The sequence below is a fragment of the Berghia stephanieae genome, chromosome 2 (genome assembly GCF_034508935.2).
Source record: "Berghia stephanieae isolate SIO BIC M18660-M18661 chromosome 2, UCSD_Bste_1.3, whole genome shotgun sequence".
NCBI lineage: Eukaryota > Metazoa > Mollusca > Gastropoda > Nudibranchia > Aeolidiidae > Berghia > Berghia stephanieae.
This window is the reverse complement of record NC_088361.1, coordinates 4,092,153-4,107,152: the sequence shown is the minus strand read 5'-3', so window position 1 is coordinate 4,107,152 and position 15,000 is coordinate 4,092,153. Positions and strand designations below refer to the sequence as shown.

At 35.6% G+C, this 15,000-nt stretch overlaps 1 protein-coding gene across 1 annotated transcript in view; it reads right to left on the bottom strand.

Annotated features, from left to right (window-relative positions):
* Nucleotides 1-1,829, bottom strand: part of LOC144963726 (growth hormone secretagogue receptor type 1-like) — a 10,029-nt gene extending 8,200 nt beyond the window's left edge. Inside the window, exons 1-2 of the mRNA XM_078897679.1 lie at nt 1,715-1,829; nt 428-539 (exon numbers count right to left, since the gene is read on the bottom strand). Coding sequence (XP_078753805.1) covers nt 428-539; nt 1,715-1,829 — 227 coding nt within the window. The remainder of the gene's footprint in view (nt 1-427; nt 540-1,714) is intronic.
* Between the last annotated feature and the right edge of the window lie 13,171 nt (nt 1,830-15,000).

The window sequence follows — 15,000 nt, the reverse complement described above, 5'->3', positions numbered from 1 at the left end:
TTGTGATGGATGTCGTGGTGGTGGTGGTTGTGATGGATGTCGTGCTGGTGGTGGTTGTGATGGATGTCGTGCTGGTGGTTGTTGTTGTGGTGGACGTGGCAATTTTAATGTTTGCGGTGGTGGTATCGGTGTTGTGGTCGTGTGGTGGTTGTGGTGGTGGTGGTGATGGTAATGATGAAGTGGTGGTGGGAGTGGTCATGGTCGTGATGGTGGCTGTAGGTGGATATATGGCTCTTGTAGTATAGGGTGGTGGTGTTTCTCATGGTCTAATGAGCGCTCAAGAGCTAACTCGACTACATTTATAAATTAAGGATGGGATAAATCAGAATTTACTAGTTTCTTTTAAATAAAGAACAAATAAATGAGTTGGTTTAAGATGATGTAAATATAGTGATTACAGTTACTAATGATGACATGGCAATATTACGTAACGTCTGTGATCTTGATGGTAATGTTGTACGGACTTGTGAAGTTCCACCCGGGTTCGACAATCTCGACAGTGATGTCGCTGGCAAAGGTGATCAAGGAAGCTCCGGTGTCTTGATAGTGGAAATAAAATAATGACGTATTCTACCAAGTCTCTATCTTCTTCTTCAAGGGCCAAGTCTGTGCCAGGCATAGGTGATCATGGTACGCTATCCATCTCTCTGATCAGATAACCTCAAAAACTAATATTACTCTTCTCTTTCTTTGTCACCCAGCTGTTCAAACTATTCAAATATGTTTTTCTTGGTCTACCTTTACTCTTTTTACCTTCTATCTTTCCTGTAAGAGCAAGATGTTCAATACATTTATGTCGGTTTAGGTGCCCTAAAATTGCATTTGTCTTTTTCTTATTGTACGAATTAGTAACCTTTTTAGTTTCCGCTTGCTCTAATACTTCTTTATTAGTTTTCTTCTTTGTCCATGCGATTCTTAACATCCTTCTAAGAAACTACATCTCTGTTGCCTCCAGTTTCTTTCAAACGTCTTCTGTAATTGTACAACTTTCACAGCCATATAATAATACTGACCATACACATAGGCCTTAAAAACCCTATGTTTTGTTGTCATTGAGATATTGTGGTTGTTGAAAATTAGACTCATTTTATTAAAACTATCGTTCGCTATTGCAATTCTTCGTTTTATTTCTGTGCTAACGTCTGCCATCTGAAGTTATTATGATCCAAAATATATAAATATCTTAACGTGTTTTATTGTTTCTTCTTTGCTTATTAAGTTACATGTTGGATTTCGTTCTTTCCTTGAAACAACCACGCATTCTGCCTTTTTTACATTTAAATATAAACCCATACGTTCACTCTCTGTAATTACTTTATCAAAGAGAAATTGTAAATTTTCTTTTGAGTCTGAGATTAGTGCTGTGTCATCTGAATACCTTATTATTGTTGATATGTATTCTCACCATTGATCTAAACTCCTGGACTATCTCCTAAAATCCTAATAATTGTTTAGCTGTAAATGTTAAAAAGGTCTGGTGACAAAACACATCCTATATTGTCTAACAACTCTTTTAATTTGTCTATATTCACTGAATTCTCCTTCAATCCTGACGGTTGCACTTTGATTCCAATATAAGTTTCTAATGATTCTTAGATCTTTTTCATCTATGTCTAGTCCTTCGAGGATATTAAATAATCCACCATGCCTAACCTTAACAAAAGCTTTGAGTAATCAATAAAGCAGATAAAAGGGTCTTTCTGGACTTCAATACATCTTTCTTTCAACATTGATAAGGTGAAAATAGCATTTCTTGTACCCTTTCCAGGAACAAATCCAAACTGAGTTCTTGATATCTCTGGTTTTAGACTTTTCTTCATTCTGCTCATTAGTACTCTTAAAAGAATGTTTGTAAAGCGACTCATTAGACTGATTGTTCGGTGTAACTAACATTCCGTGGCCCCTGGTGACTTTTAAAGTGCTATGAACACTGACTTTAATAAATCATCTGGAATTGCACCACATTCATAAATCCTATTCAATAGATTTGTGACTATGTTAAAACCTAAACTCTCTAATGTTACGATTATTTCTATTGGGATATTACCAGGGCCTGTTGCTGTGCCTAACTTCATTTTTAAATAGCTGCTTCTACTTCTTCTTTTAAAATTGGTGGTCCTTCTATTTGTTTAAAGCTGGTCCATGGTCGCTATCACAATCGGCTCCAGGAAAGGTTTTAACTGATTTTACTGCATTTTGAAAACGTTTGTGTATTAGTATAAAGTCTATTTGGTTTTTAGTTCTATCACCTGGACTTATCCATGTTTATCTTCTTCTTGGATGTTGTTTATGTATATCACGTATTTGAACCAATGAATTCATTCTCTCTACACCAATCAATTGGTCTCTCACCGCGTTCATTCCTACCTCCAAGTCCCCACGAACCAATTATTTCTTCTGTTCTTGAATTGCCTACTTTAGCATTGAAGTCCCCCATTATTATTTTTACATCCTGTGATTTTAGTTGCTTCATAGCAAAATATAGATCTTCATAAAATTTCTCAATTTCTTCATCATCATGTGCTGATGTTGGGGTATATATTTGAATTATTCATATGTCTTACTCTATCTGAGACACACCACCATCCTTTAATACGTTTAGCTATATTCTGGTCAAATAAAATTCCTATTCCTTTATCATGAGTTAAACCCCCTGAATATATCGTTGTTTTATTCCCTCCTGTTCATCTAGCTTCTGTTAATCCTAGTACATGAAATTACATCCTGTCCATTTCTTGTGTAACACTATCCAGCTTACCAGTGTGAAACAATGTTCTATCATTCCATGTAACTATTCTAGTTGTATGTTTGCGAACAGTCACCAGATGACGACCGTGTGCCACCTGCTACCCATGGCTGCTACCCATCTTGAACCCCCTTAACGCTGTTATCTGATAATGAATTGTGATGATAATAATAATAATAATAATAATAATAATAATAATAATAATAATATTATATAATAATATTATTATTATTATTATTATTATTATTATTATTATTATATTATTATTATTATTATTATTATTATTATTATACAAAGAATAAATATAATTTTCCCGATGAGTGTAAAACAAATGATAGTGCACATTTTAACGAAAACATAATATGTTCTTATACCCCGTTTCTAGGTAATGAACCTTTCTGTGAAAGTGACAAGTCTCTCCGTGTCGACAATCCATTGCATGTCTCGAATTTGAATGAGTAATAAAGCGGTAGGTCGTCAATCGTCTACGTCGTCCTTGTTCCTAATCTATTTTTTTCGGCACGAGTGTTATAATGCTGTTTCCAGTCGGGGGGGGGGGGGGGGGGGACTTTTTGATACTGAAACAAATTAATGTTGAAGATGGCCGTAAAATTTGGAGCCATCAGAGATATTATGCTCTGCAATGTCTTTGAGGTTTGGATATTTAGTGAAGTCTCTTCCACAGATGGAGCGTCTGTTAATAGGAAGATTTGCTATGAAGCTGAATATAGCAGATTTTACTTGGATTATGTTGACGTCATTACATTGTAACTTTAGCTTCAGTTCGTTGAATTTTCTGTTGACATCAGACATTTAAGTTACTTTGTCTTTGTTTTTGATAAGCTGATCGAAGATTGGAGAATGATTGACTGTAAAAGCTCGACAACGGAGTTGAATAGTGCAAATAATTGATCAAGACAGTTCCCTTTAGAGAGCCATCGAACTTCTGTGTGGAGGAGTAAAATATTGAACTCCTTGTCATTCTCCACGCAAAGCTATTGAAAAGGTGCGAATTGAGCATGTGCGCTTGTAACTGTTCATGCAATGCTGGGTAGGATTTTTAGCCACAAGGTGTTGTCTGTGAATCATTCAATGTATTAATAATAATACTGGCATTTATAATGGTATTGATAAGATGTTTGGCACAGCCTCTTTAAAAATGCTGTAAAGTCACGATAGCGCCCTATCATGGCAATTTCCCCATCTGTGGCACACGCTACGTTTGTGATCGGAATTTCCTATCTTCAAAAAAATCGCCCTCTTGGTGTCGGTAGTTAAGGTGCATGCAAAGAGATGTTCTTGGCAAACGTGATTGCCTTGTATAAAACGATCACAGATCAGCAGTAGGCCATCATCGTTTCAGAGAGTGGACTCGTCCAATTGAAGGCTGACTTTGGCCAGTTTCAAAAGCTGAATCAATTAACCTCAGTTTTTCCCGCCATTCCATCAATCCCTTTGAATTCTGCTATTACTTGAGGATAAAGCCTTCATGACTGGTTCAGGATCTTTGTGTAAGCAGACTTTATAACCTCCCGTATTACTGGGGCAACTAACGTTTAACCTATGGTGTGAGCTTACAAAATCAAAATAACTCCTAGTATAATCTACCCTATGTAGTTTCTGATCATCATCCCCTGTGAGACTTCATTGCCACCCCCCCCCACCCCCCCCCCTTCAAATGTTGCTCTCATTGCCCCCCCCCCTGGGTACCTTATCGCCCCCCCCCCCCCCCAGGGACCAATATCGCCTACTTTGAGAACCACTAACTCGACTACATCCATATCAGTTTAAAATCAATAGAACCAACCAACTGGTTATGGCATGATCAATAGGACTCAATAGTCTGATGTCAAGTCCGCCCAGCAACGAGCAGCTTGGTTCTAAACAAAGAAAATCGGTACTTTTTATTATTCATGCTGGCTAGAACTTTTTCACATGTCATATGATCAGAATATATAAAAGTCAAAACATGATCAGATTTATAATGTTTTTTCTCCTCTGGATACACTAATATGCTCGTCGGAGAAGTATTTCATAAGGGCGTCCGCCATTGTTCCGATAGCTTAGAACCAGTTACTAAGTCACTATGCGTCATCACAAGGGAAGTGACGTCACGACTGTTGAAGCCTATTGAGCAGGAATGTTTTAGTATAGAGGTGAGTCAGAGGTCAGTTACCGGAAGTCGAACAACCCTACCTTTCATGTCATGAGTAACAAAATAGCAAATTTAAAAAGTGCGTGTCTTCAAAGAAACCGTTTTTAACATATTAAGGAGGACGAGACAAGTTTTATAAATCTATGTTAATAATATTGATCCTCCCTTAGATAAAGATTTATATGCAAACCATTTAACATTTCTTGCACTCTTGCTTTTTAGAGATCCGAAGGCGTGTTCCCAATCACTACAGGAGCTTGCGAGTTTGCGGTGGGAACAGACTTTGGATTCCAAAATACAAGGAGGGGTAAGAGTCCCTAATTTCGTTGTTATTGATGAAGGACATTCTTTACAAAAATATTTAAATAATTGTACTTGTCGACTACCATGAGTTAGTTACATTTAATGTTTGGCAAACTGACAATTTTGAGAGCATTACTTCCCGGGAGATTTAGAGTAACGTGAGTTGTAAAGCTCCTCGAGGGCATAATATTATAATTCAATGGTAAATGAGCCAAGTGTGTGTGGCTATGTGGTCAAGTAGCATCACACTCGCCTTAAGTTCGGAAGGTCCGGAGTCCGAGTCCAGTTCTTAGCGGCGCATAGTTGAGTCCTTGGAAAAGTCTCTTTACTCACATCCTCTCACCATGCTGGGTTGGAGAAGTGGCCGATTGGGCAAGGCATTTCACTGTGATCCTGAAGACTCCAGATTCGAGTCCCGCTTCAGGCACTTTCGTTTTATTTTCCTTGGGCAAGATTCTTAACCCCCAATTTGCTCACTTGGACAACATGGGTAATTCATGTTAACATCAGGCATCCAGTTTGATGGATTATCCATATTCCTTCATGGAATGCCTAGGCGACAGGACATAATGGTACCGTTGCGAAACGCTTAATTATTTTTTCTCACCATAGTCAGGTGTAAAACATGGCCTTTAACAGTGTTGCTTGCCTCTGTCGAATAAAATGTAAAATCGCCTAACAAGAGTCATGTCTCGTCCTACTTGTTAAGCATTCCTCTTGGTTGGAGACCCCTTATAATGCGCGTTGAGTACGTTTAGTGGACAGTGCGCTATATAAATGCTCGTAATTTTAAGTACAACCAAGTACGACGCCGTATTATGTCTTACTTGTATCAGTAACTTGATTACGGTAAGAGCTGCACCTTCCCCTAACCCTCCATCTCCTTTGATATTGTTATATAATATACTTCCATTAGTATTTATTGTCCTCATAGATGAAACTTTATTCCAACGCCTTCTATATAGTGTACGTAAAAAGCCCAGACTGTATGATAACCAAAGAAAAATAAATGTTTCTTTAATGAAAAGAACTCCCGTAACTTAAATTTAAAGTCATATTGTTATCATCATCATCATCATCATCATCATCATCATCATCATCATCATCATCATCATTATTATTATTATTATTATTATTATTATTATTATTATTAACATTATTATTATTATTATTATTATTATTATTATTATTATTATTATCATTATCATCTTTTTACTATTATTATTATTGTTATTATTATTATTATCATTATTATATTATTATTATTATTATTATTATTATTATTATCATTATTATTATCATTATTATTATTATTATTATTATTATTATTATTATTATTATTACCGTTATTGTTATTATTATTGTCATTATCATCATCATCATCATCATCATCATCATCATCATCATCATCATCAGTATTATTATTATTAGGATCATCATCAACAACAACATCATCAGCAGCAGCAGCATTAATATTAGTAGTAGTAGTAGTAGTAGTAGTAGTAGTAGTAGTAGTAGTAGTAGTAGTAGTAGTAGTAGTAGTAGTAGTAGTAGTAGTAGTAGTAGTAGTAGTAGTAGTAGTAGTAGTAGAGGTAGTAGTAGTTACTGCCACTGGTTTTATGACATTAAAATATAAAGATTTTTCAAACCACAATCGGACTAATGATATTACAAAAGGCCCAGACAAAAGTATAGCTTTAAATTATTAAACAAGTCTGCTTGTTAAATTAAATTATAACTTTGTTTTTTTTAAATAAAGAAAATGTCAAAAATAAAATGAAAAGGTTTTTACAGTCAAAACGTACCTATTCAATAACATTTAAAGACAATGCAATACACACAAACAAGTCTTGTCTTGTTGTCGTCTCAGGTTTGCTCTTCTGTAATCTTGTAACATCGTTGCTCTGACTTTTTGTGATGATGTGTAGTGTGGATACTTCTTCACTCTGTACCGAACAGGGCCATACAAATATTGAGAACAACCGTGCTTCTCAAATTTGTTTTACGTCCAAGACCTAGCACTATCCTTTTGGATCTGGATAGAGATTTGACCGAACAAGTTCTTAACGGGCACGTTAAATTAAAACACTCTTTTATGGAGATGTGATATTACGACATTCGTCGCTTTTTCATTCGTCACCAAACGACCAGTATTTATTATTTTTATAACATAGTTTTTTGGGGGGGTTTTTTTATTGTTGGTTTTGTTGTTTGTTTTTTTATTTTTTGTCTTCTCTGTGTTATATTTAGTTTGTTACCGAACCGGCCGTATAATACAGTTTCGGCCTTCTCTGTGTTACACTTTATTGGGATATATGCATAGTAACAGATTTGCCTTCTCTGAACTACGATTTTATTGGTCTCTTTTAGAGCGTACTGATATTGCATAAATTTGCCTTCTTTATTCAATGATTTTGGTCACCCGTTTACGGACTTACACAGTGCAGTAACCAGCACGACTTACACAGTACAGTAACCAGCACGACTTACACAGTACAGTAACCAGCACGATGCCTTGCTATTTTCCAGCCCCGAACGTTTTTCACACAATCAACACTGCATTGTGCGAAGAATAGCAAGCGACGATTTGCGGCCTGCAATGGGTTTATATAACCATGGTGAGTAGTATTCATGTGACGACTGAGAGGTGTTGTCAACACAAGATAGCATAGCAACAGGTTTGAAAAATAACAACTCATGGTCGCCTTAAGCCAACATACCATTGAGACTTAAGCTTGTTCTACAGTATCGTGACAGTATTAGTAATAGTAATAGTTGTTGTCGTTGTTGTTGTTGTTGTTGTTGTTGTTGTAATAGTAGTACCGTCAGTGTTATCATTATTGTTATTATTATTATTATTATTATTATTATTATTATTATTATTATTATTATTATTATTATTATTATTATCATTTTAAATATTTAGTTAGTTAGGGCCGATGCAGCTTTTTCTAGAATTTCTCCGAAATAATGTTGTTCCTGGAGGAAAAAAACTCGAAAACTACTGACACAACATTCAAGTTGTAGAGTTTCCTCAAAGGTTGGGCTGCATTCCAATTTATCTTTGTCATCGTCTTGATTCGCTGATGTTGATTTCATTTCCGACAAACAGACGTTATGTGAACGTTAATGTCGCAGTTGTGGCAAATGGCATTTTAAACCGGCAGACATCATTCAAGCGGTTCACGAGGCACCGGAAACAATGGATTTTCTGTTTCACTAGCTCTGTGGATTTGGACTGATTGTTGAGCTGTGATGCGTTCTTCAATGCTGGCCCACGATTGGGCTGGAATTTGGCATATCGACGATTGATGAACCTCTTCTCTCCTTGGCGACCTTTCCAGCCTCTTCTATTTTGGCAGCAGTCTCAATGGATCGATTGAATGTCATCTTGTCATCATTTTCTCATGGCGAATTCTAGAAGCTATCTCCTGAACAGTCACTCTATGCTTTCCATCTGTTCTCGTCCAGATTATGTAAGGGACAACAAATTCCTTGGAGTTGATATGGTTAGGCATATGGTTCTACGTCTCATCAACCTATATTTGGTTGACTCCATCTGCTTGAATCCGACGAATTGTTATTGTTTGTGCCACCACACGGTCATGATTTCTATTCAAATGCAAACGTGACACGTGTCAACACGTTCAAATAATGAGATTCGTTATACACGTGCAAATCTCCCCTCATGCATTTTGAGAGATTGCAACGTGACACAATTTTAAAAGAAAATGGAACCATTGCAGGAAATAAATGATAGTATAGGTGATATTCCTGTGACATCAACTTAATTTAAAGGCACTCTAATTTAAAGGTTTCGATACAGGAATATAAATATAGAAAATTTTAGTCATTTGTCTAGCGCATTTACAAGATTCCATTTTGTAGTCTAAATGTTTGAAATGAAATTATGATAATGTGTGTGTGAAACAATGTCGGACAAGGCTGAATGGAAATGCAAGAAAAAAAAATTATCTCAAACCTTCAGCCTAACTTGACTTGGGATCAATCATCAAATCTCTGTAGAAAGGTGTCGGAACAATTCTGTGAGAAAAATGTCTGGATTAGATAGTGACAATATCGCAATATGATTTGAAATCCCCAATAGGACAGAAGATAAGCTTCAAAATCAGTCACTATTGTGAGTCTGTCTGTCATACAACATTTTTATCAGCGTTCGTCAAATTGCCAAGGACAATTAGTCTATAGATAGTATGCAGATGACGTCACTCAGGCCTTTGTTATTGTTTTTGCCATCCGCGTTTGTGAGTTGTTCTCACTAAACTGTATTAACCAGACTATAAAAGTTCATGGTTACACAGAGTTTGTGTGTTGGATCGTTATACTTCCGGATGGCAATGTTGTGAACTCCTTGGCCAAGCGCATTCTATCTATAAAGAGAACAAAATTGATGTCACTCAGCTCTTTGTTACTGTTTTTTAGCCAGCCATTTTTATGAGTAGTTCTCACTAGATAGTATTAATCACACTATAGATAGTATGCGCTTGGCTAAGGAGTTCACAACATTGCCATCCGGAAGTATAACGGACCAACACACAAAACTGTGTGTATCCATGAACGTTTATAGTCGGGTTGATACAGTTCAGTGAGCATTACTCATAAACGTGGATGGCAAAAAACAATAACAAAGACCTGAGTGACGTCATCTTCGAACTATCTATAGATAGTATACGCTTGGCTTAGAAGCTCATAACATTGCCATCCGGAAGTATAACGGACGAACACACATAACTGTGTGTAACCAAGAACGTTTATAGTCTGGTTATTACTGATTAGTGAGAAGTACTCATAAACGCGGATGGCAAAAAACAATAACAAAGACCTGAGTGACGTCATCTTCGAACTATCTATAAACGTTTAAGGTTACACATCGTATTGTGTGTTGGTGCGTCATATCGACTGGCGGATGTTATGAATTTTCGAACTAAACGCATAGTCAGGACTGAAGAGGTCGTATGGCCCATTTAGACGTACAGACTTTTCGTTCGCGGTCCGACGGATTTCCACAAATTGTGGATAATAGGATTCAATAGTCGTACCGTCACTTCCTTCCTAATGACGTATGGTAACTTAGTAACACTGGCTCTAAACTATCGGAACAATGACGGACGCCGTATGAAATATTTCTCCGGCGAGCTTAAAAACGTATCCAGAGGAAAAAAAAAACCCATCAGTTTGATCATGTTTTGACTTTTACACATTCTGATCACAAGGCATATGAAAAGGGAATGAAAAGTTCTCGCCAGCATGAAGAATAAAAAGTAAAGATTTTCTTTGTTTAGAACCAAGATGGCCGCCGTTGCCGGGCGCGTGACATCAGACTACTGAATCCAATTGACCAAAACCATGAAAACTGAACTTGTAAACGAGGAATTCCAATCTCGACAGACGGATATCCGCCCATCCCCCTGATATCAGAAGCCGCCTGATATTTTCCTGTCGTCGTGTTGACGGAGCATCGTGGGTGATTAGTTTTCACTGAAGTCTCTCTTACTTCTAACTACAGAAATCTCTCTCTCTCTCTCTCTCTCTCTCTCTCTCTCTCTCTCTCTCTCTCTCTCTCTCTCTCTCTCTCTCTATTGATTGAGTGAGTTCACTCATTTATTTGTGCTGTGTGGTTTTGTGTGGCATTGTGTGATGGTGGTGGTGGTGGTGGTGGTGTGTGTGTGTGTATGTGTGTGTGCGTGTGTGTCTGTGTGTGTCTGTGTGTGTGTTTGTGTTGTCCCAGAACCGACGCGGAGCAATTATCTGTACATCTGTCGATTCGCGGTGACTCACATCCACCTCGTATTCGTCGGACCGCGTACGAAATGCATGTACGTCCAAATGGGCCATTGGGTACAAGGCACAATTCGTGTTGCCTGTTTTGTAACAATTGCAGGCTTGCGACCAATCTCATTGGAACCCATAGAGAAGGGAGTTACAATAGTCCAGCCTGCTTGCAAAAATTGAGTCAGTAAGCATTTTACTTTTTTATGAATCCAATGGATGATGTATATTTTGATAGCGTTTTGTTATTTGATGCTGAATATTCAAATATTCATCAAAATGAAAATCAAGGTGCTTTTCTGAAATCCTAAGTCCACAGATCTGTATCTCTTATAACATAAAGCGTAAGTTTACTAACGTCCACATGGTATTTGTCTGTTATAACGTAACGTGTGAATTTACTTACGTTATTCAATCCTAATTCTTGGCTCATATTAAATTGAAGATAAGAAAACAACCGTTTCTTTTTCTTAAATTTGATACTTTATTTTAACACTTGCAAGACAACATATATAAATATGCACCATATCAAATTTGGTCTGTATCGGGCTTTAAAATATAAATACACAAATCACAGATTGGAAAACTTAATAAACCAACAATAAACAGAGATGATATATCGAAAAATTTTGATTGCAGCGTAAATTATTTAAACGGTAAAGAATGAAAAGAATATTCTTATTAATCTTATTATTACCTCTAAGACCACAATCAACTTGATATTTAACTTTCTTCTTTATCTTCGTATTATTGCATAAAACAAATTTTCTGGAACTGAGATTTTGTGATAAATCACAAGATATTTACAAGCTACTCGCTCATTATGTCAACCTTTTTTTTTCGCTTTAGCTTGATACCTACATCTTGCAAGCAAGAAAATGTTGAATACCAGTAAATTACTCAATGGACACTATTTTATAGTCATCAAGTTTCAAAGGCAAGACAGTCGTTAATTTAGAGGTGATATTTCAATCAGTCATCTCAATAAATTGTGATACCCTAAATGTTAAAATCATACGAGTATCTATGGACAAATCTTTGTCTTTGTCATCTCTATATTCTTCTCTTTCCTTTAATACAGTAATAAAAAAAGAGGTTGTATCTACCTTAAATCAAAGGGTCTTTGTTTCAGGAGTTCAATAATTATTAATTGTCACATTCGATTTCCTAACATGTTTACTACGTCTTAGGTCAACCTTATTTCGCTGTTAGTTGATACTAACATATGCAACAAGAAATACTGTTGTTATCCTTTAAATTCTCATGGCTCTTTTGTTGGGTCATCAAGTTTCAAAAAGTCATTCGCTTTTAGGCACGTATATTTTCAATCGTCATCACAATAAATGTATTACCTAATTAAATAATGAATAATATCATAATGACAAATTTGTCTTTGTCTGTCTATATTCTTTTCTTGTCCTTTTAATAGTATAGAGGGGGATCTCTAAATAAGGTCTTTGTTTAGGCGTTCTTTATCTGTCCAGATTCTAACAAATATCGTATTAATTCGTTTGGTTAGATGAATTAAATATCCAACAAGAAAATTAGCGTGTTTGTTGGTTCTTTTTATTTCTTGTTCTTTTGTTGGGGGGGGTGGTCTCAATATAAGTCTTTACGCTTTGTAGGCCCTCTTTCTTTCTGTCAGACACAAAATAGTATTACTCTATTAAATCCGGGATGAAGTTGAGTGAAATGTCATGCTTTTAAAGTCTTTTTCTAGTTCATACAGCTACAAAAGCTCAATCACTGAATTCATTTTTATATCAGATATAAGAAGAATTCTGTGTTATTATGGCAAAACGTGTAAAATGCACTGTGACAGTGTTTCTAATTATTATAGTATTATATTATTCCTGATATCTTAAGTATACATTTTAATTTTAAAAATGCATTTTCTCTCTTGTATTCCTTTAAATTTACTTCAGTTATGACCATGAACGTTAAGGTTGTTTTATTAATATAATAAGCAATGTCGATAAGTTAAGTCTATCGAAAATGTTTTAATGAAAAACATAATTTGAAATAAATAAAAATCTAAAATCATAAAGTTAATTTAAATCAATATATATGATGCATTGATCAGGCCATCGAATAAATAAGCCTTGATAAGAATGACATGTGTATAAGGAATGAGTGAATGACACAGATTGATACATGTGTAAAAAACAACATCAATTCACCATCACATAGTTTTGACAATTGACACACAGTTACAAAGGGGATTTATCATGTAAATTATTGTTGTTGTTGTTGTTGTTTGTACTGATCGTAGTGATATTGTTGATGTGTTTGTTTTTTGTTTTTGTTTTTTTGTTTTTTGTTGTTGTTGTTGTTGTTGTTTTATGTTTTTTAAATTTATTTTTGTTTGTGTTTTTACTTTGGTAGTAACTGGTGATGTTATTGTAGTTGTCCCATTTTCTCTTCTTTCTTTTTTTTTCTTCACATTCCTTTCCCCCTCATCCTCCTCCCCCACCACCTCCTCTCCTCCTTCTCATCCTCCTCCCCCTTATTGTCGTGTTGTTGTTGTTTCTTCTTTTCCTCTTTATATAATCCTCTCGATCCTTTTCGTCGTGGTCAACATCATAATCAGCATTATCAGTATATTGATTATTTTTCATTCTCTTATAATTCCTACGTATTTGGAGTTACAGTTATTTGAATCTTACAGGTTCAAGTGTCGGTTTGTGATAGTCTGGTCAGCTTGAAAAAGTACTAGATTCCCGACTGATTCAATTAGCTATTTTAAAAATGGAATGCTATTTATAATGGGAGAAACTAATGTATTTGGTGGTGATGCTGCTGCTGCTACTGGCGGTGGTGATGGTGATGTCCTCATTGTTATTATTACCAAAATCATTTGGTTTATCATAGATTCTGCTCAATATTAGGTTTCTTCAGGGACAAACACGTGGGCATGGATACACGCAATAATCTACTCATTATAATCAATAGTACATGCTAGAAATGAACCCGTTTATGATTTTGTTACTTTCGTAAATGAGACATGTGTTGGGCTATCTAAACAACAATAATTGAAAGAGGAGGAATTACTAATGTCAAATTTTGTTTTCGAAAGATAAAAACAAAAGATATCTGATAATATTTTATTTAGTTAGCATTGATCAATGTCAACATTGTAATTTCGTTTTGGTTTGGTTTGGGGAAGGGGGATTTTTTGTTGTCAGTATTTTGTTTTTGTATTTTATTTGTTTTTCTTTATTATTTATTTTTGTTAGGAAGGGGATTTTTTTGTTTTTATTTAAAGTCTCATCCGTTAACAAATGAGTTTATTTTGAAACCAATCAAAATGTAATGTTCAACTTGTGCCCTTTTAAATTTGGGCCAAAGTCTTATACCTCATATATCTTGATAGAATAAATTGACCCAGGATTTGTCGAAATTTCTTAAATCTGAGACTTCAAAGAAGTCTGACAGGTTGGGGGAAGTTTATTTGATCGATGTTACATGAAGTAGATGTTTCCAATGTGCAATGTTTAAAATGTATATCTGGTGTACAGTAGAATGGGTCATATAATTTACTGTCTTTTGTTGTTTGTTTTAATTGAAACGCTTCCAGCTTCCAATCAAGTTAATAAATTATTTCATTACTTTATTATATTAGTGTACGGGTAGACAGTCTTTCAGTTTAACCAGGACAAATTAATTAAAAGGTCCCCAAAACGAGCAGTTTGACAACGCCAATATTTCCTTTTTGGCGTGTCTCCAGTGTACAAGACAAAATATGGCGATTTCCGTTTTCTTTGAATATCGTTGAATATGAACGTAACTCTTCATTAAATTAAAGAACTGAACAAGTGTGTATGAACGGTGCCAGACAAAGCAAGAAAGAAAAATACAAGAAAAAAAAACATGGCAAAAAGTCAGTCGACCTCGACTGGGGATCGAACCTTACAGGTCAGACGTGCTGCCATTACACCACAGAGGCTTCCGAGAGTTGGGACAATTTGAATACCTATATTCTTCACAGAGGTACACGTTTTTTACG